This window comes from Miscanthus floridulus, chromosome 8 (assembly GCF_019320115.1).
Source record: "Miscanthus floridulus cultivar M001 chromosome 8, ASM1932011v1, whole genome shotgun sequence".
Classification (NCBI taxonomy): domain Eukaryota; kingdom Viridiplantae; phylum Streptophyta; class Magnoliopsida; order Poales; family Poaceae; genus Miscanthus; species Miscanthus floridulus.
The window spans coordinates 30,453,329-30,473,356 of record NC_089587.1 but is presented as its reverse complement, the minus strand read 5'-3'; the positions used below and the strand labels follow the sequence as shown (position 1 = coordinate 30,473,356).

Sequence of the window (20,028 nt, the reverse complement as noted above, 5' to 3'; positions counted from 1 at the left end):
TTTTATAATAAATTATTTTGGAGCTATAACTATAAATACTATTCATTAGAAATTTAGTTAAATATGAATTACTTTTGCTGGTTTCTAAATGGAGGGAGTACAAGCTAAACTAACTTAACTTAACTTTAATTGAGTTTATATATTACGCAGTATAAATATTTACATTTATATTTTTAAATAGGTTTATACTACGAAAATATATTTCATTTAATATCTCAAAAAGTGAGAATTATATTTTTTTCTACGGAGATAGTAGGTTTTACTGCCAATGTCTCTAACTCTCTATACGAGCGTCCGAATGCAGCTATAAAAATTGGACAAGTAATACTCTTTCACCTCAACGTCTGTGACCCACGGTTCGCGTGACAGATACAGTCGAACTTTTTTTTAGAAAAAAGAGATTTCCCCCGCTTTACTGATAATAAAAGCGCCATCAGGCATATAGGCCCGCTCGCCAAACAGGAAACGACCTAAAGGTCTCCAAGTTCATGCATAACAGGCTCATACAACACCGATTCAGAACTCAACCGAATCACACCGGTGGAAACCAACTCCGAAGGCTGAGATCCCAATGTTGCTAGTCTTGATTGATGCCAACCGATGTTTGGCGGCTGGGATGTTTCAACTTCATCCGGGCCTTGTTCAGATTACCTCCAAATTCCAAGTTTTTTCGTTCTCTCTTCATCACATCATTTTTTTGACGTATGCATGGAGCATTAAATGTAAATAAAAAAAATAACTAATTGCACAGTTTGGTTGTAAATCACGAGACGAATCTTTTGAGCCTAGTTAGTCCATGATCGGATAAAGTTTGTCAAATACAAATGAAACATGCTACAGTGTCCAGATTGTAAAAATTTGCAATCTAAACCCGGTGGATAATCCGCTCTATCTTCTCCACTGATACTCCAGTGAATTCTGGCTTCCATCTTCTCAGCGCCTTGGTGATCCACAGCATCAACTCCTTCAGTCCTGTCCAAACAGCCCCCTAAAAAGCAAATATTGTTACGTAATTTCAATAAACACCATAAGGCAGCTACAAGAACAGCATTTGTTATCAAATGCTTTTTTATCGGCGATCCATAAGGAAGCCACAAATTCAGATGCGGTCGATTGTATATAGAGATGTCAACAATGAATTTCCTGTGGAAGATTAGATTCTCACCCTTCGTCTCCATCGGATTTTTCGCATGTATCTTTGTGGAGAGTTTTGTTGTCCCTATACTCACAAATATCATTGGAGATTATTTCTTTCATATCCCTATCTCCGCCTGAAAATTCCTCAACACCACGTAAACTTCTCACAAACTGAACACAACAAGAAGAATGATGAGATGTTTGTGGTTCCTATGTCTTTCTTGTGAAATTAAACTTATTCCTGTAAAATTCCTACGTTTTAAACAATCCCTTCTCTTTTTAAAACCTGAATCTACCGTGACTAATCAAACAGATGTGTATTATAAAAATTTAAGTTATCATATATTTACGAATAAGTATTTTTGTACTTTACAACGGTGAGAAAATCTATCGAAGTTTTATTTTAATTCGAGACAAACTTATAATAGGACATTTCCTATATTATTGTTAGCCTTAGCTTAAATTACGGATGCGTTAGTCATCATAATAAATTATAGCTTTTAATTTTTATAGAAAAAAATAGATATATATACCATTCTAATCGTCATCTTTTATGAATATTTTTATGAATATTTGATTTTTTTTTCTTCCGTTGCAACTTTGCTTGTATTTTATAAAATTATAACATTTTTCTAAAACCGCAAAAGTACTTTGCATCAAACAGGATCTATCTAAAGTTCTAAACGTCTCTCCCATTCGTGAGAACTGAGAAGTTCCTCGCAGACACGGGCGCGACTACTCAACCATGCCGAGTGCGGAGTAGAGGCACAAGGTCGGATGCCTAGAGAGATTTCCCGGTCGCCTCCGCCCTTCCGCCGGCGAGGCTCCCCTCCTCCGCGGTACGCCAGCCGGAGAAACAGACGAGACCGGAGCCGCTCCCCTTACTCCTCCCGGTACTCGTCTAACCCCCTACCCACACACCCACCCAATCTCTCTGTTTCTATTTCTAGGTTTCTTTTTGTCAGAGCTTAGATTGAATTCTTTTTTTTTCTGTTTTATGCCTCGATGTTCGATGTATTGCCCCAGCTAGTTTGACTCAGCGGATCTTCACGGAGGTCCTGTTGTGCAAACATGAATCACTTATCGATGATTACCCTCCCATCTTACAGTAGTGTTTTCGGTCGGACATCAGGTGCTCTCTGCATATTTTCTTTTCCTGATCTCAGATTTGCTTGCTTGGAAGGCGTCCTAAATTTGTCTAGGGTTTTTGAATGAGAATGTTTCTTTTTTCCTTATGAAATGTTGTCAATGGGATAGATAAAACAAACAGAACATGAGCGCCCGATCTGATTTCAAAGAAAAGCATCCAAAATCAGATAGTACTAACATATCGGTACTAAATCACATCAAAACTATGAAAATGGTCAAGCCTCCTAGTCCTAATAATACCCTTTTTCCTGTTGGAGAGTATACTGACATGTCCACTCTTCTACTTTCAGTACTCCCTCCGTTCCAAATTATAAGATGTTTTGACATTTCTATGTACATAACTTTTGCTATGCGCTTAGATATACACTATGTATAGATACAAAGTAAAAGAAATGTATCTAGAAAAGCTAAAACGTCTTATAATTTGGAAAGAAGGGAGTAGTTAATTATATTAGTTAACTTTATAAGCTTTTCTGCTGCCGTATTTTCCTGTTTTAAAGTTCCAATCTTAACTTATCCTTAGGCGAAAAACTCGGTCTCCTTCTCCACTGTGGGATAGGAGCAACTCACCAAGTCCAAGAAGGCATAGAAGCCCACCATCTCCAAGGAGACACAAAAGACAGAGAAGTCGGAGCACGACAAGTTCATTAGAAAATAACTCAGGTAGTCCAAGTCATGTATCAGAGAAAATAAACCCCACTGTAAAACAAAGGATGGAAGAAGAAAAGAAAAGGTACCCATCTTCTTTTATTGTCTCCTATGCACACACATTGCTATCTTTGCATGTTCACCTTTTGTTCCCTCTTAAATTCTTATAGTCATATCTTGAGATATTATTAGGAGTAATTACTCCGTTTTGCACATAAAATGGCGTTTCAAGCACTAGCCTCTTTACGGTCTGCTTGATAACTTAGCTATGCTATCCCACATAATTTAATGGATTTTGATCAGCAACCAAAAAATTCACCATATTTCCCCTCAAGAAAAAGTTGCCATTACAAAACTTCTGACTGCCAAGTCTTGCGCATAGCTTTGCTAAATTGGTCACTGAAATTCAAGCAAATCATTCGGCTACTCGGTTAAACCAAAGGGTTTGTATGAAAATTGAAGTGCATTTATAAAGGGGAGATTTGTAGAAGACAATTTGATGCTTGTTCAACAAACGGCTCAATTTCTACGTTCATCCTGAAGCTTGAGATCACAAGGCCCTTCCTCCTTGTGGTCATGAAAAAGATGGGGTTTTGCATGGTTTGGTGTGATAATATCAACGGGCTGCTCCTCTCCTCCTCAACACTGGTGCTTCTTAATTGAGTACCTGGAGACATGTTCATACTCATAATAGACATTCTCAGTCAAGCCTCGTGTGCTTTGCCACACCGGATTTCTCTTATGTGGATGACATCATCCTCTTCCTCGGTCCATCTGCTAATGATATTGGTCTAACCTTCATATTTTGGACCTCTTTGGAGATGTATTGGGGGTGAAACTAACGTGCACAAGAGTAATGTTTTTCCCATCTAGTGCACCGAGACGGACTTCACGAATACAGAAGAACAGCTACCGTGTGAGCTGCAGTATTTTCCTTGAAAATATTTGGGAGTTCACCTCTCTTTGAAGAAATTGACAAAGTCTCCTATCAATCCATCATTGATAAGATAGCTGACTGACTCCTTGGCTGGCAAGCTGATATTTTAGCACGCACCAGCCCAAGGATCTTGGTCTGGTCCGTGCTCACATTGATGATGGTGTATTTGGCAATGGCTATGGAACTCCTGGGCCATTAAGGCGATTGATAGGATTGGAAGGGGTTTCCTTTGGTGAGGATGAGAATATCCATGGGCCATTGCTTCTGGCTTGGACCAAAACCTGTCTCTGTCCAGAGCTTGGTGGAGTGGGAATTTCTAACCTTCAAAATCTTTGCTGGCACTATTGATGAGATGTCTGTGGTTACAAAAAAACGGAGCCAAATCACCCTTGGTTGGCTTTCCCTACAATGCGCCCGGTGCCTTCTTTTCTGTGGCTGTGATTTCAGAAGTTGGTGTTGTTGCTCGCACATTATTTTGGACTGATTGTTGGCTTCATGGGAAACGGATTTGTGGTCTGTTGCCCCAGCTATTTACTTTGGTTGCCTACAGAAGGTCAAACAAATGCACAGTATTGGGAGGTGGTTCTTATCACAACTAGACTGCAAATATCCAAGGTGCTCTATCTGTTGATGTTATTGCCAAATACCTTGAGCTCTAGGACATTCTCTTTGAGGTGGCTTTGCAACCTGGGGTAGAAGACTCATGTATGCTGTTTTTTTAATATCTGGCCAGCACACAGCGAAGTCTGCTTACAGCTTACAGGAGCTAATTTCAGGGTGCGGTGACATATGGCCGGAGAGAATATGGAAATCATGGGCTCCGGGGAATTGTAATTCTTTTATGTGGTTAATGGCTCAATGACAAGTGTTAGACCACTGATCGACTCACTCGGTGTGGCCTCCCACATCCTGAACACTGCCCTCACTGTGACCAGGAAACGGAGAATATCAAGTACTTGCTTACCTCTTGTGTCTTTGCTCAGGATTTCTGGTTTAACCTGCAGCAGAAATTTGGTCTTCAAGCTCTTTCTCCCTAGCAAGAGGATGTCTGCTTTGACAATTGCCGGTTGGCAGAGTAGAAGCGAGATTTGATGGTCAGGCAAAAAAGGGGCTTAATTACATCATCATCCTTGGATCCTGGATGATTTGGGAACATTGTAATCGTTGTTATGGTGTTTCTCCCAACTTGGCTGGAGAGCCTTGTTGCTCGCTTGGGAGTTGTTGACTGAGGTCTAGCTGTGGCCAATGACATTTACTATCTTGCCCTTCTGCCGGATGGTGAATACTGTTAGTTTCCTTCTCAGGTTGTGTCACAATCCTTGATCTACATGGCCTAATCCATGCAGTGACCTCGCCAGTCAAGAGGTGGCAGCTGCACCAAAAGAGCTGGGATGGAAGGGAACTAACCCCAATAGATTGATATTCTTCTTCGCTTGATCGATACATCTCTCCTTATATAGAGAGGCTTACTTGATTCCTAAGCAAGATATCTAATCTTATACTTAACCCTATCCCTAATGGGCCTACAATACTGTGTTCCGGCCCATAAGGCTTGGCTGACTACCTACGCTAGGTTGAGGTCGTTTCCTAGTCACTTTGGGCTCTTATGTAATCTAACTCTCTACAATGTATGGCTGTGGGTGTAGGGGTTCTTACCCCTGTTTTTTTTCTTAATATAATGATATGCTCTCTTGAGTGTTGAAAAAATTTCTAATAATAACTAGTAATTGTTGTAACACAAGCCTCTCCCTGCTGTTGTTGGGCCTACACTTCTTTAAAGTGCAACTGGCTGATTAAGTAGTTGAACTGATTAGATTGTGGCTTTTTTAAAACATGCCATAACCGTGGAGTCAGCCCAGTAAACAGGTTTCTTAACTCGATTCTAACTGGTTTCGTAGCTGTTTCCTAGAATCGTTTACCCTTTTGTAATTTAAAGAACTTTTGCACGTGTGTACTCCATTACTTATGAAATGTAGAAAGTGCATATGCCTAAATTAGGTGTACAAACACCTATGTATAGATAATTGATGCCGTATCAGTTCATGCATTATTATAGGAATAGCATGGTACCTTCTTTAATCAAGCAAAAAACATTTAATTGAACTCTCCTACTCTGTAAAGTTTCTATCATGCTCATTGCTTCTCATATTTGTCCTGCTATTATTTATAGATCTATTCCTCCCCGCAGCCACACATAACACCATTTTACATCATGTCATCGCCATCCAACCTATCACCGGTAGATGTTTTCCCTCTTTGGAGAACTCGGTTCACAAATAGTGTGGTTCCACATATCATGCCCATTTTCATAGTTCTACTTATCCAGCTTCAAATAGTACATTTGCTTGTTTCAGTTAGCAATATCGTTACTTATCCAGTTAGTGTAATGCTATATGAAGTCAGTTCATGTAGTAGCATTATGTTGTTCGTGTATGCAAATGGTGATATTTACTATACTATGTACCAATCAGTCCCTTTGTATTTAAGTCCACTTGTATAATTTGTTATTGAATTTCAGGTGTCAAAAGGAAGCTGAATTTAAGTTACTGGAAGAGGAGCTTGCTAGAAGAGTCGAAGAAGCTATAAGAAAAAATGTTGAGGAACGTCTGAACTCTGAGGAGGTGAAACTTGACATTGAACGCCGAATTGAGGAGGGTATTAGAAAGTTATTTGATGAGGTTGACTCTCAGCTACAAAAAGAGAAAGAAGCGGCTCTTCATGAAGCCAGGCAGAAAGCAGTAAGTTCTATGTATCTGTATGCTTTCTGTAGCTGATTATTGTTCATAAGAACAGTATTAGATTTTTTTATTGAGAGAGCTAGTAAGTTGTTGACAATGGAATATCTAGCTTTGATATATTAACCTTGTTCCTAACCGATAGAAGGTGCTCTGGAGGCTGAGGAACGGTTTTTGCTTGGTGCAACAGGTTGTTTTTTTCTAGTTATAAGCAAACTGTTACTGATTCAGGGTCGTCATGTTTTCTGCTTCAACACAAGGATGTAGTTTTCTATGCGTTAATGCATATATAGTAGTTGCCCCTTAGAGTTTAGCCTTTCATTTTGTTGTGTGTTTAGGAACTGTAAACACAATTCTTATTCAAAGAACCATGCAAATATTCAGTGGCTCAAATTCAAATATATTTGAATCAAACGAATCAAACTTCACAGGAACAAGAAAGAAGAGAGAGGGAGGAGTTGGATAGAATGCTTGAAGAGAACAAACGTAAAGTGGAGGAAGCTCAAAGAAAAGTAGCTCTTGAGCAGGAGCAGAAAGAGCTGGAACGGTATTTGGAGCTGGAAAGGATACAAAAGCAAAGAGAGGAAGCGTTACGCAGAAAGAAAATGGAGGAGGAAGAAGAAAGAGCTAATAAGCTGAGATTGCTGGGGAAAAACCGGGGTTGAGAACTGTGATCTTTATACACAGGCGGTTTAATGTGCCTGGAAAACCGTAGACTGGTGTACTATTTTTGCTATGACCTGGATTGGTGTTTCTGGAGCATTGATTTTGCTCATGCGAATCTGATGGCCATGGTTGACCCGATCTGACTTGTTACGTGCCTTTGATGATTATTACCAGTGCGAAAACTTTTGTTTGATATATGCGAGCACGAAAACGGTCATGAATAAACTGGTCATTTGACATCTATGAAGGGAACCTCTAGACATATTCTTTGAGGACGTTTTAAGATAGGTTAGAAAGGAAGTTTATTTGAATTTCTCAATGTTTTGCTTAGCCATGCATTAAGAATGTTACTCCATGCCTACACCGGTTTCCATTAGCGAAATGCATCACATACAACCGTTTCAGTTTAAATGCAAGCAACCATGTATCTAAACTATCAGTTACATTCACGAGCTCCTCTCATTCAGATTATTGCAGCCATTGGATCCTGAGTTGATGCATTCATGAGCTGCTAATCCAAATGACAACAGAACTACCACCATGCAAATTTGTATTTTTCCAGCCAACCTCTGTATTCGTTGGTGCACTCAGAAACTATTGAACTTTTGCCGACAACTATCTTTAATCTATTCTTTCCCTTTGTGATGGAATATCTTTAATGTCTCTCCCCCTCGCATGTGTTTGTAGCTTTGCTTATTTCGGATCTGTCAATGACAGTGAACTACAAATACATCATGTGTGTTTGCTACTGGACTTTCTTAAAAATAAAGTTGTCGTATTATAAGTTGGATCTACGTTCTTAGAATTGTTCTTGTGAAAAATTAAGCAAGACGATGAAAGAATCCAACAAAATACTAACAGAATATTAGATTGAATACTAAGATGCTAGAGCGACAAAATACTAACAGAATATTTAATTGCAGAACAAAACTAGTTAGAACGTTCCATGCTATACATACGGCACTGCTAGAGACCGAACATCTTGATGGACGCCCGCGGCTGCGGTCGGTTTCCCCACTCCATTTCGCGCATCCACGCGTGGGTCCGCGCTGCCCGGACGTCGCTCGACCGCGCTTGCGTCACTCGCACCGACATAGGGGCCCGCGCCGCGTCGCCTGTGCGGGGACCGCTCGCGCCCTCTCGTGCTTCCCACGCGTATCCCACGTGCAATACACGATCTACTTTTGAAACATTCAGATACAACACTTGTAACAAACAAAAGACAGATAAAACACTTGAAATATGCATCTGAAACACTTGCAAAAACAATTGAAAACCATTGCAAACACACGCAACATCCAGATAAAACACTTGCAACATATGTGTGAAACATATGCAATATCCGGATAAACACGCTTGCAACATACGTCTGAAAACAGATGAAACACTAGGGACAGACGCTTACAACATACGTGTAAAACCATTACAACATATGCAACATCCCGATCTACTTTGTAACATCCGTGTGAAACAATTGAAACATACATCTAAAACATCTGAAACATTTAAAATATACATTTGCAACATGCATCATATCCAGGTGCGGCCTCCTTCGCCGTCTGCATCGGGGCACCGCAGCCGTAGCAGGAGGCGAGGCTGGATGGGCTTCCACGCTAGGGCCCGACGCTAGCTTCTCCTTGCATTGGCGGCGCCTGTTGGCGTCGTCGGGCGGGGAAGGCGGGGGAGCAGAAGCAATGGTAGGAGCAGCAGGGCGGGTGCGCGGAGCAGCGGCAAGTCGCTTCGGTGGATGAGGTAGGGCATGGCAGCGACAGATGAAGTAGAGGGCGGGTGGGTGCTGGAGCAGGAAGCTTGGATGGGAGGGGATCTATGACGGCCTGGATTTCGCGCCGCCTGGCACGGTCACGAGTGGACGTCGTGACGAAGAGGCGGAGGGGCAGACGCCACGGTGAACACTGTGACGAGCGAAGTGGGGAAATTATTGGTCGCTGAGATGGGGGAGTAGGGGAGCAGGGCGGTTGCCTGTTTGACCGGTTCGCTGCGCAGGCTCAGGAAGATAGCGTCCAGTCGTCCGGACATGCATTACCGTATACATCATCGTGACTCTATACATGTAAAAAAAAGGAATCCAAATGCCGAGAAGGGAATTCAGAGTTTGTTTGGAACATGATTTTTTTTTTCATATTTCTATGTTTTTTTTGTGAAATTGAATTCCTGTAAAATTCCCGTGCAAATCCTGTGAAGTCCCCGCGCGTTCCAAACAGATCCCGTTGGTGTGCCTGTCAATTACCAGTAGTGCGTATAAGCTAGCAAGCTAGTTTTTTCAACGAATGTCACGATAAAATTAATTTAATTAATATAACAACCACCACGATATCATATCACCGACCAATTCAAACGACCCGATCCGTAAATAAATATACTCGCGAGTCGTGACCACGAAGCTCTTGATCAGCTTCGTTACATCTGCATTGCCGGCCGGCGGTTGGCTGGTGTTATGGTGAACTTCTTCTTTTGTACTTTACCAGCAAAATTGTCAGTGTATTGCAACGGGACTCACGTCTTACATGGTCCTAGATAATTTATAACTTAGAGATTTAACGATCGCATCATGCATTTCAATTAGTTGTGCGTTTTTATATTCTATATTATAGTTGGACATGCTACTCGTGTGTTTAATTTTATATATAGTGACCTTGTGGACATGGCAAGCCTACATAGCTAGTGATATTGGCTTGAAGCAAATAAACAAATTCTTGTAGATGTCTTTAAAATTAATGGCTGCTGCTTATAATTAAATTAATTGGCACATTTGATCGAAATTAATAACTGCCAATTTATGAAAGTAGAACAGTATATATATATAGATAGACACACACACGCACACCTACATTTAAAAGTAATTGCCATAATAATAGCTCAATCAAGAAGCTTTGCGCTTAGATCTTTTAATGAAGCCATGATTTTGTGGTAGTAGTACTCATTTGCTGGTGACGAAATGCACCCCTCACATTTATACTCACGTTGTGAGTCCCCCGAATGTCCACGCGTTGTAAAGTGATTTATATGTCATTTGTTCTAATGCACCTTAAAATCAGACTACGTAGGTTAGGTTGGACATACCCTATCTAACTCGCATGAGGCTCATAAGTTCAAGACAATTAAATAATTAAGATTTTAATCTCTAATTCATCGCATATTACTAACTTTTAATAAAATCAGCTACCAAACGAACTCTATACCCAAAGAAAACACGGAGAAAAATAGCACGCCCTTTGCTGTGAATGATCAGAGAGCAGGTTAGTACTCCTGGATGAATATGCTAAAAAAAAGGTACTCGTGGATGAATTAGATTAGAAAAGATATAAATAAACGTTACTTTAATTTGATAGAACTGAAAACACTTCTAGACGTAGATCAGTAGGTAATACTTAGCTTAACGAGAGACTTGGTGATGTACCTCACCATGCACAGCCACGGCCACGGCGCCACCGCGACATGGCCACTGGAGTCATAGTAGTAGGAGAAGTAGAGACGTGCCCGCTAGGTCGTTGTAGGTAGCAACAGTGCTGGCGCGGTGCTTGTGGCGGCGGCGAAGGCGATGGCGCTTCCCGTCGCTTACAGCTCCCCCTTCTAGATCGGACTGGGGTTAGGACATCACGGTGGGGCTGGCGGCTGCGGTGAATCTCGTGTCTTGTGCCCCAGCCCCCACCGTCCTTTTATGGCGCTACGCGGCGGGGGCCCATCAGCCAGTAGAAAGGCTGAGCGCCCCTGATCAGGGCGCGGATCAAAGGCCCAATTGGTCGTTGGGTCAATTGGTGGAGATCAACCCAACATTCTCCCCCTTTATCTCACCTTATTACTTAAACTTAACTTCATTTTTTCTTTTTCCCATTCCATCACAGATCAGTGCATAAGAACATGCATCATTGTCACGGTCAGCTGCCATTAGATTTAACAGTTACAATGCACCTCTCTATTTTAAAACAGATACTCAACTAGGCTCTTAGTATCCAGAAATCATAGGCTTTTCCGTAAACCCATGTCGACTGTGTGTTCTCTGAACGCACTGGGTGGTTAGCCTTTGGTAAGCAGATCCGCAAGTACTTACTCGGTACTTATGTGCTCAATACTTTTAAAATGATTCTGGATTTTCTTCTTTACAACATATAACTTAGTGTCAATGTGTTTGGTAGCACACTTGACCTGTTGTCTTAGGAGTTAACTTACTTTAAATGGTTGTTGCTGTTGTCTACCATTGTTAAATCTGGGTACAAATTTCCTTAACCTCCTTTTGTCTGTTTCTTAAGCCTCATGTCAAGCTATACTATAGTGTGCATCACTGATAACACCATAACTGTTTCTTTGGAGCTTTTTCACAATAATACTCCAACTGTGAGTGTTAGCAACTACTGTGGATTTCACTACACATCTCGCCAAGACTTAACAGTTATACCCCCAACTATTTGAGAGTATTTGTTCTTTCTTACTTAGCATGAGGCCTATGATACTTTTGCAAAATTGCAAGATATTCTTAACTCCATTCCAATGATCTATATCTAGACTGGACTTCTGCCAAAATATCCCGGATACGTAAACTATGTCAGGGTAAGTTCTTACTTGTACTTGTACACTCATCAAGTTTCCAACAGTTGAAGCATATGGAATCATGTTCATTCGATCGATCTCATATCGGTTCCTAGAATACTTAAAGATCATAAATCTATTACCCTTGGCTATAGGAGCAGGCATAGGTTTACTCGCATGCATACTTTATTTCTTTAAAAAAATTTCTAAGTATGCCTTTGCGATAGTCCTAATACTCCATTTTCTTCTATCTCGGTGAATTTCGATTCCTAGAACCAATGACGCTTCACCAAGATCATTCACATTGAAACTTGAGGACAAAACTTCTTCTTCTCTAATAACAGATTAACATCACTACTAGTGAGTAGAATGTCATCTATTCACAGGATGTGGAAAATAAATTTTTCATTCTTGAACTTAGCATAAACGCTATTGTCATTCTCATTTTCTTTAAAACCCAAACTTTCTCATTGTTTCATCAACTTCAAATACTACTATAGAGGTGTTTGATGGGGTAGGTGTGGTTGGTGCATGGGCTCTCCATGAGCTAGTGGAAGTGGCCTAGAGGGTCCTACTGGGGCTGCTTGCCCATGTGATCAGCCGTGGTGACCAATGGGGAGTTAGCCGGTCGACGACGATCTTTTCTGTTCCTTTTTCTCTTCTGCGTGGAGGGGCCCTCGTCCTGATCCTGGCGCTTGGCCTTGCCTTTGCCTCGGCCTCCGTTGGAGCGTGGTGGGAGCGGGGCTCGTTGGAGGCATTGGACAAAGGTCCGTGGTCTCGGGCCATCAGGGCTGTGACTTTGGTCACTACTGCGTACGTCTCGGTTCGGCCCGAGCCGCGCGTATATAGGCGATCGATGCAGAGTAGTCGTCAAGTCAAGACGAGGCATAGGTGCGACCTCTTGTGCCGCGCTCGGCGGTTGTAGCGGTGAGCGGGTGGAGCGACTCATCTGCTGTGTCCCCATTCCCCTAGTGGGGAGAGAGGCCGTGAGTCGGTGACGCAATATAGAGCTCTCCGCCTGTTGAACGGCGACGGTCTCCACTAGTGCCCAGAGGTTTCGGTGGATCACCTGTTCCTAAGGGTCGTTTGGCTCAGGAAGGCCGCGTAAAAGCTTGGCCACAGCGGTGATGTTCTAATTGGCCCGAGCGAATTGTGGGGGATCGTTCCCTCTGTTCATAGTGTTGCGCTGGACCTGATGAGCGCGACCCCAGGCGTCGCTCGCCGGTTTATGCACATGGGGCGTAGCGTGGTGCGCCAAGCGCGTTGGCGCAGTCGGTGGCTGGTGCAACCACTGTTGTCGTAGTTCCTCGTCGTGCTCTCGTGTGAGATCGAGGGTCTCCGCACGAGGGTTCGAAGAGGCGTGAGTCTGCAAGGACTCTGTTACCACCAGTGGCTATCTCAGAGCGTCCGCCATAGCGCACTCCGAGGACGGACGGTGGCTAGGCGCCATGTCGCCGATGCTGGAGTCATCACTCTTAACATCGTCATCCATGAGGTCGAGGAAACAGGTGGGAGCATAGTTCGCCATCCCCATGAATTCGAACGTGAGAGGGGGCGGCGCCGGCATCCTTCGGAGCACCCAGGCGTACGCGTCCACGGGAGACGTGAGGCTGTAGGGGAACCGGTCATATGGCGGTCGCGATGGGGACAACAGGGTCCCTCTAGGTAATTAGCGGAAGATAGAAAATAGCAAGTAAATAATAGCATGCACATTACTCACAACCGGGTTTGAGCAGAGAGTTTACTCGGAATGAAGCGCAAATGCCTCATTGTTGAAATCGTCGCGCGTCCTAGAGCCGATGGAGGACACCCCTCCGACGGGCGCTGGAATGAGTGCCTCCTCATAAAGGTGTAGTACACTAAGCTAGTTGGCAATGAAGTTCAGGCTTCCAAAGAGGAAGGCCTAGGACGGCTCGAAGACGGGTGGAACCCACATCCCAACCGATGGGTGTACGGGAAACTCCGGTGAGCCAAAGCGAGTCGTATCGCTTGAGCCCACCATGGCGAAGGTGGCATTAAAGTGGGCCATTTGATGACCAAAAAGTGTTGAACGTACAACGTCTTCCCTATGGACGGCGCCAACTGTGGGTGTGCAGAAAGTGACCAATGAGTAAATATTTGTAGTTTTACCGTACATTGTGATCAGAGGTGGCCTAGCACTCAATGACACAGGGTTTATACTGATTCAGGCAACGTGCCCTACGTCTAGTTTGAATAGGTCGATGACTTTATTTCTGAGCCTAGGTGCTCAAAGTTTACAGTGGGGTTACAAACGAGAAGGAGAAAGATGGGGGGTACAAGAGACCCGGTCGGACTCCGGTCGGAAGGGCCGAGAGTAACGGGAGCCCTGCTATGGGCTAAGTGTTCAAGCGTATGTTTGAGGTTCGAACTTGGCGGTTCTGTGGTTGTGAACTAGTGAACTTGATCGATCTAATAAATCTAGAATCACTTGAATATTGGGAGAGAGCACATCCCCTTTTATAGATGAAGGCGATGGCCTTACAAGTGAGAGGAAGAGAGTACGTATCCTTCTAAGTCTTTTTGCCCACGTCGGCGGGTACAGGATGATGGTAGGCGCCCACAACACTGTTGGATGTCGGATGCACGTGGGAGGTTGCGTCGTTTTGTTCGGGTATGGCAGATGTCGGTACCTGCTATACTGTTGATGCCCAGAGGCATATGAGGGGTTTCACCATGTTCACTCGGTGCGGTAAATGCCAGTGCCCACAACACTGTCGATGCCCAAAGGCATGTGGGGGAGCCTTACCGTATGGGAGTTAATGGCGCCCACAATACTGTAGGGAAAATTTTGGTGCCAACTACATTGTTTGTGTCAGGGAGGTTGCAGAGTATTGTTTCTGCAGGTGTACAGGGTACGGTCCCTAGTATCGTGGTTTGACTTGTGCGCCTTGCTTTGCTTTCTCCGTTCGTTTCCTAGTCCTTTTCGAGCGGGGCATCCCCGATCGAAGACATGGGGTCGAAGTCGGAAGTAGTGCTTTTGTCAGGCCTTCCAGTCGGAGAAGCCATTCGGAGGTGGGCTAGAGACTGAAGTGAACCCTTTGGTCGGAAAGGTGGGCTAGACTCAGAAAACAGGCGCCGCTCCTTCTCAGCCAGACCTTCTGGTCAGTGATTAGATCGCCCTTCTAGCCTGTTGTTTAGATACCTAGACCAGCCTATGAGTTACGCGTTGTCTACTTAGGCCGAGCCTTTGTTGGGAAGCCGGTCCGTGAGAGACCCTGGGTTTATGAACCTGACACTACTATTTGGGCTCCATCAGGAATTTCTTCTAAGTCACAAACATCATTGGTATTCATCGAATTCATTTCAACTTCGATAGTTTCTTGCCATTCAAATGAGTAACGCTTCTCATGGCTTCTTCAAATGAGGTGGGATCACCCTCTATTTGAATTTTTTTACTAACATAGACTTCATAGTCATCAGAAAAACTGGTTTACTAATTGTTTGAGACATTTTAGGGCCTCATCTACTGGCACTTTCATATGGGGCTGTTGTTGCTCTTCATTGCTAAGAGGCAATTGATTCTAATGGCTCCTGTATTATAAGGTCCTTATTTATATTATTCATCTTCTTCGAAGAGCTAACAACAGGTGTTGTATTAGTCATACAACATCAATAGGTATTGAAAAACTTGTTGCTCCTGAGTCACTAGAGTGGGCATGCAGTCCCTCTTTTTCCTTCAAGTCTTAGGTCTCTACATACCTGTACATATCATGGTCCCCTAGATCTTCCCATCTTGTCTAAAGATGGTGTATCTTCAAATATCTTATTTTGGATTTAATTTGTTAAAATCTCATATGGCGCTTTAAGCACGACCTTAACATCTTTGAGGCTGGCTACGCTATCTTCCTGTCGGAACTTTAAAAGGTCTAGAAATTTAGCTTTTTCTCTGCTTAGGGGTATGATTGTTGTGACTATTGTACTCCTCCAACGGTCGTATTCATCTTAATTAATCTTTATCTCACTCTTAATGATGAGTATCTTTCTTAATTGATCTTTATCTCATTCTTAATGAAGAGTATTTTTCTTAATTGATCTTAATATTCTTCCCCTTAAAATATGACATGAACTTTACTGCCATAATTTCGAGAACTATTCAAAAAGCTTGTGAACGAGGAGATACTTATAACTTACTTCATTCACATGATTATGTCATGTAAATAAAATTATTTATTGATCCATTTAGGAGTACACTTTCCTTATTTTACTTCAAGAACTCAACGAGATCTTTCATTAGCAGTACTTTTGCAAGTCATGCTTGCATCGTTTCTTATCTTTTGGTTAGTATTGACCATGACAATGCATTTCTATTGTGCCACGGTCAATACTAGTACAACATAAGAGCTACCCAAAACTACTCTCGCTATGCGGGATACAAAACATGTGAATCATCACAAAACTTCTCCCACTATGTAGGATTGACTAGCATAAGTACTATGCTAGAATTTCTCTCCATGCAGGATAAATCTATACAAAACTTAGTCATGACGACTAAAACATTCGCTTATACTTTATTTTTTAATTAAATCTTCCTGTTGGTTCTAATTTAATCAGAAAATTAATAAACTAACAAAAAATAGTCCTAAACTGGCTTGACTCAAGGCTTTTCATTCACATAGCCCAGCATTGTAGCCTGTTGGCATGTAGCCGAGTGATTTCGTCGGTTAAATAAACAAGGTGCTTTTGCATTAATTCTACATCACCGTTGGGTACAAAATGAAATTAATGCATAAAACTCATAAATCAACTTGAAATATATATAACTACTCTTCAAAATTAAATTCTCACGTTGGTTTGAATTTAATTAGAAGATAATCAACATCATTGCAGCGGAAACTTGATAATGAAATACATTATTTTACTTTAGGAGCATTTCTTGGTCCTTATCTACTCTCTAAAAAATTGACCACGTTGGTGTAAAATTTATCAGAGATTCAAACTTCAAACTTAAATTCATTATAATATTGTCATCATCAACGTTGGTCAGAAAATGACAATACCATAATCTTACTTAAATAAAATGGACTACTCCTCTAATTAAATTTTTCCGTTGGTTCCAATTTAATTAGAGCATAAACTTAATCATAATTTACTAAATATAACTGCTCTTCAAATTAAATTATCCCGTTGGTTCGAATTTAATTAGAAGATAATCAACATTAAACTTTGCAGCGGAAAACTTAAACATAATTGGTGAATTTTACCCGCTAGAAAAATTATCTTAACTAATTTTCTTTGAGCCATTAATCAATATCCAGAAATTATGCAAAATTAGCATGAAAAAGAAAAAAAGGAAAAGGCTCAAAGCAATATTGTTCATTGGGCTCGAGCTGGAATCAGCCAGGCCCACTACGCGCGCTCTGCGCGCTCCCGTGCTCCAGGCTGCAACCTGGGCCTTGGTTGGGAAAGTAGCCCACCGCTCGCGCTCGCCTAGGCTATTTTTGGTCCGGCTGCTGTGCGCCGTTGATCTGAGATCGACGGCCATGCGCTGATTTCGGCCAAACAAAAACTATGCTGCGTCGCTCCCCCAAAACCATAAACTCATTCTTCACTTCCCTTTCTCTCTCTTCAGTGCCAAGATGGAGAGGCGACTGTAGAGTGGCACCACCGCCGGTCCCTTCGCCGGTGAGCTCGCTCGCCTGAGGCTGAGCAGGCCACCGTCGAGCGGTCTGGGCGACGATGCCCTTGACTCTACGTGGCTCCACTCCCCTAACAATAACACTGGCTACTCTTCACCGCGTACCATAGACGCCACACCCGAGGTCAACGTAGGAGGTGGTGGCGCCGCTGTGGTGCCCTTCGTCGGTGCACGCGTGCGACTGAAGCCGCGCGTGGCGCCGTCGAACGGCACCACAGTGGTGCTCTTAGTCCCCACAGACACTACAGTGAGGGCTCGCCCTAAACCCTAGATCAAAGTGCAGCGCCTTCGCGGGTCCCCTCGTCGGAGCGCATGCTCCCCAGTGGGTGAGCGCACCGCCGTCAAGCGGTCCTGTGACGGTGCCCTCGGCCGGGGCTCATGCGGCTCGGCTTCTCCCTGCGTGCCAGTTCGGCGGCGGTGGAGCTTCTTCCCGCGCGACGGCGGTGGTGACTGCGGCAAGAAAAAACCGGGTAGGTCCCTACCCTCGTCGACCTCTCTGTTAGGGTTAGGGTTAGGGTTAGGATTTCTGAGCCGATTTGGATCACTTCTTTCTTGATTTCTTTCCTGTTTTCTACCCCAAACTGGATCTACCCATTAACAACCATGGCTCTGCAACCATTGATAGAACTAAAAGCACTTCTAGGCGTAGATCAGTAGGTAATACTTAGCTTAATGAGAGACTTGGTGATGTACCTCACCATGCGTAGCTACGGCCACGGCGCCACTGCGACATGGCCACTGGAGTCGTAGTAGTAGGGGAAGCAGAGATGCGCTCGCTAAGTCATCGTAGGTAGCAACAGTGCGGGCGCGCTGCTTGTGGCGACGGCGAAAGCGATGGCGCTTTCCGTCGCTTATAGCTTCCCCTTCTAGATCGAACTGGGGTTAGGACATCACGGTGGGGCTGGCGGCTGTGGTGAATCTCGTGTCTGGTGCCCCAGCCCCCACCGTCCTTTTATGGCGCTGCGCGACGGGGCCCATCAGCCAGTACAAAGGCTGAGCGCCCCCGATCAGGACGCGGATAAGGGTCCAATTGACCATGGTGGTGATCAACCTAACATAATTAGCAAAATTGATATGGTATTTATATTTTATACATTGGATAATCTGTGGGACCCTCCACAATACATGAGATTCATGTCTTCGTACTTATCTCCTATTCTCCTCCAACTTTTCGCCATCGGCGATAGTCCTGTGACGCAGTCAAGCCGTCGAGCCTTCCTGCCTTCGCCCAATCTCAGAGCCCTGAAATCGGAATAGGGAGAGAGCAAGCGTTGAGAAAAATCTTATAGATTCCCCAGCCGAGCCCCCACGCCTTCCTTTTCTTCTTTCTCCCAGCACCCATCTTCCCGGCTGCTGGCGGACTCCTTCTCGCGTTCATCTTCCGCGTCGTTGGTGGCCTGCTCTCCTCGCAGTCGTCCTCCGCGCCGCCGCCGCCGTCGGGCTCGTCGTCCCTGCGCGCGCCACCGTCGGGTACGCTGCGCTCGACCTTCGCGCTACCAGCGGGCTGCACATGCTCGACCTCCCATGCCACAATGAGCTCTCATCCTCCACGCGGGCGAGCTCGTCCTCACCAGAGTTTTCAATTTCGGTATTGCAAAAATTTCGGCCACCACCGAAACTATCGAATTTCGCAAAATTCGACCGAAATTTCAGCGAAATTTTTTAGAGACTAGCACATGAAGTATGCTTTTTCTAAAAAAACATTTAAATCTAAACAAATATTAGTATGATTTATGACTACACGTCTATTCAATACAAAAATATGCAATATAAACAATAAAAATTTGAGTCTAAAGTTATATAACACATGTATTAGTGTATTACAAAATTTCGGATTTTTCTTTCGGCCACCACCAAAATTACCGAATTTCGTGAAATTTCGCTGAAATTTTGAACCCTGGTCCTCACCGCGCTCAACCTCCGCGCGGCGTGGATTTTTTTTTCATTTTTAACCTCTTTTTTATGCAAATTCCAAATCTAAGTTTTTTTATTTTCAAATCTCTCTTTTGGCCGACGCCAAAGTCCGTGACCCGAACATCGATTTTCACGTGAAAATCCTCGCCGCGCCACTAGCGTTGGCGCTGTAGCACTTAGCGACGCGCCGTTCAAACTGACGTGGCATGGCAAGACGCAACCTTAGAAAAATGGTATATTTTTATACGATGCGGGATGAAGATGATCTTTATATGAAAATTATAGCTCTCCACGAGATCTATAACTTTATAGTTTTAAGATTTTTCATTTGAGGTCGTTATCTTGAATGCACAATGTGACTTACATGTTTAAAACTCAAAACTAGAAAGTTATAGATCTCGTCGAAGAGTTATAATTTTTATATAAAGATCATCATCCGAGATCGTATGAAAAAGATATAATTTTTCTAAGGTTGTGCCATGTCGCGCCAGTTTGGATGGCGTGGCGCTACAGTGCTGCAGCGCCAACGACATTGACGTGGCAAGGATTTCCACGTGGAAATCGCTGTCCGCCGTGGCAGATTGTGCCACACCGATGCTTGTGGCGCGACAGCATATTTTGGCTACGCCATGAACTTTGGC

At 43.4% G+C, this 20,028-nt stretch overlaps 1 protein-coding gene across 1 annotated transcript; it reads left to right on the top strand.

Annotated features, from left to right (window-relative positions):
* Positions 1 to 1,828: 1,828 nt before the first annotated feature.
* LOC136471462 (uncharacterized protein At1g10890-like) lies at positions 1,829 to 7,490 on the top strand. Its single transcript, XM_066469188.1, has 4 exons — positions 1,829 to 2,030; positions 2,810 to 3,019; positions 6,390 to 6,609; positions 7,038 to 7,490. The coding sequence occupies exons 1-4, from the start codon at positions 1,915 to 1,917 to the stop codon at positions 7,269 to 7,271; spliced, it is 780 nt and encodes a 259-aa protein (XP_066325285.1). The 5' UTR covers positions 1,829 to 1,914; the 3' UTR covers positions 7,272 to 7,490.
* The last annotated feature ends 12,538 nt before the right edge of the window (positions 7,491 to 20,028 follow it).

Coding starts and splice junctions, on each gene's coding strand:
- LOC136471462 (XM_066469188.1), top strand. CDS start 1,915: ATGCCTAGAGAGATTTCCCGGTCGCCTCCGCCCTTCCGCCGGCGAGGC. Junction 2,031..2,809: donor CGCTCCCCTTACTCCTCCCG/GTACTCGTCTAA, acceptor ACTTATCCTTAG/GCGAAAAACTCGGTCTCCTT. Junction 6,610..7,037: donor ATGAAGCCAGGCAGAAAGCA/GTAAGTTCTATG, acceptor CAAACTTCACAG/GAACAAGAAAGAAGAGAGAG.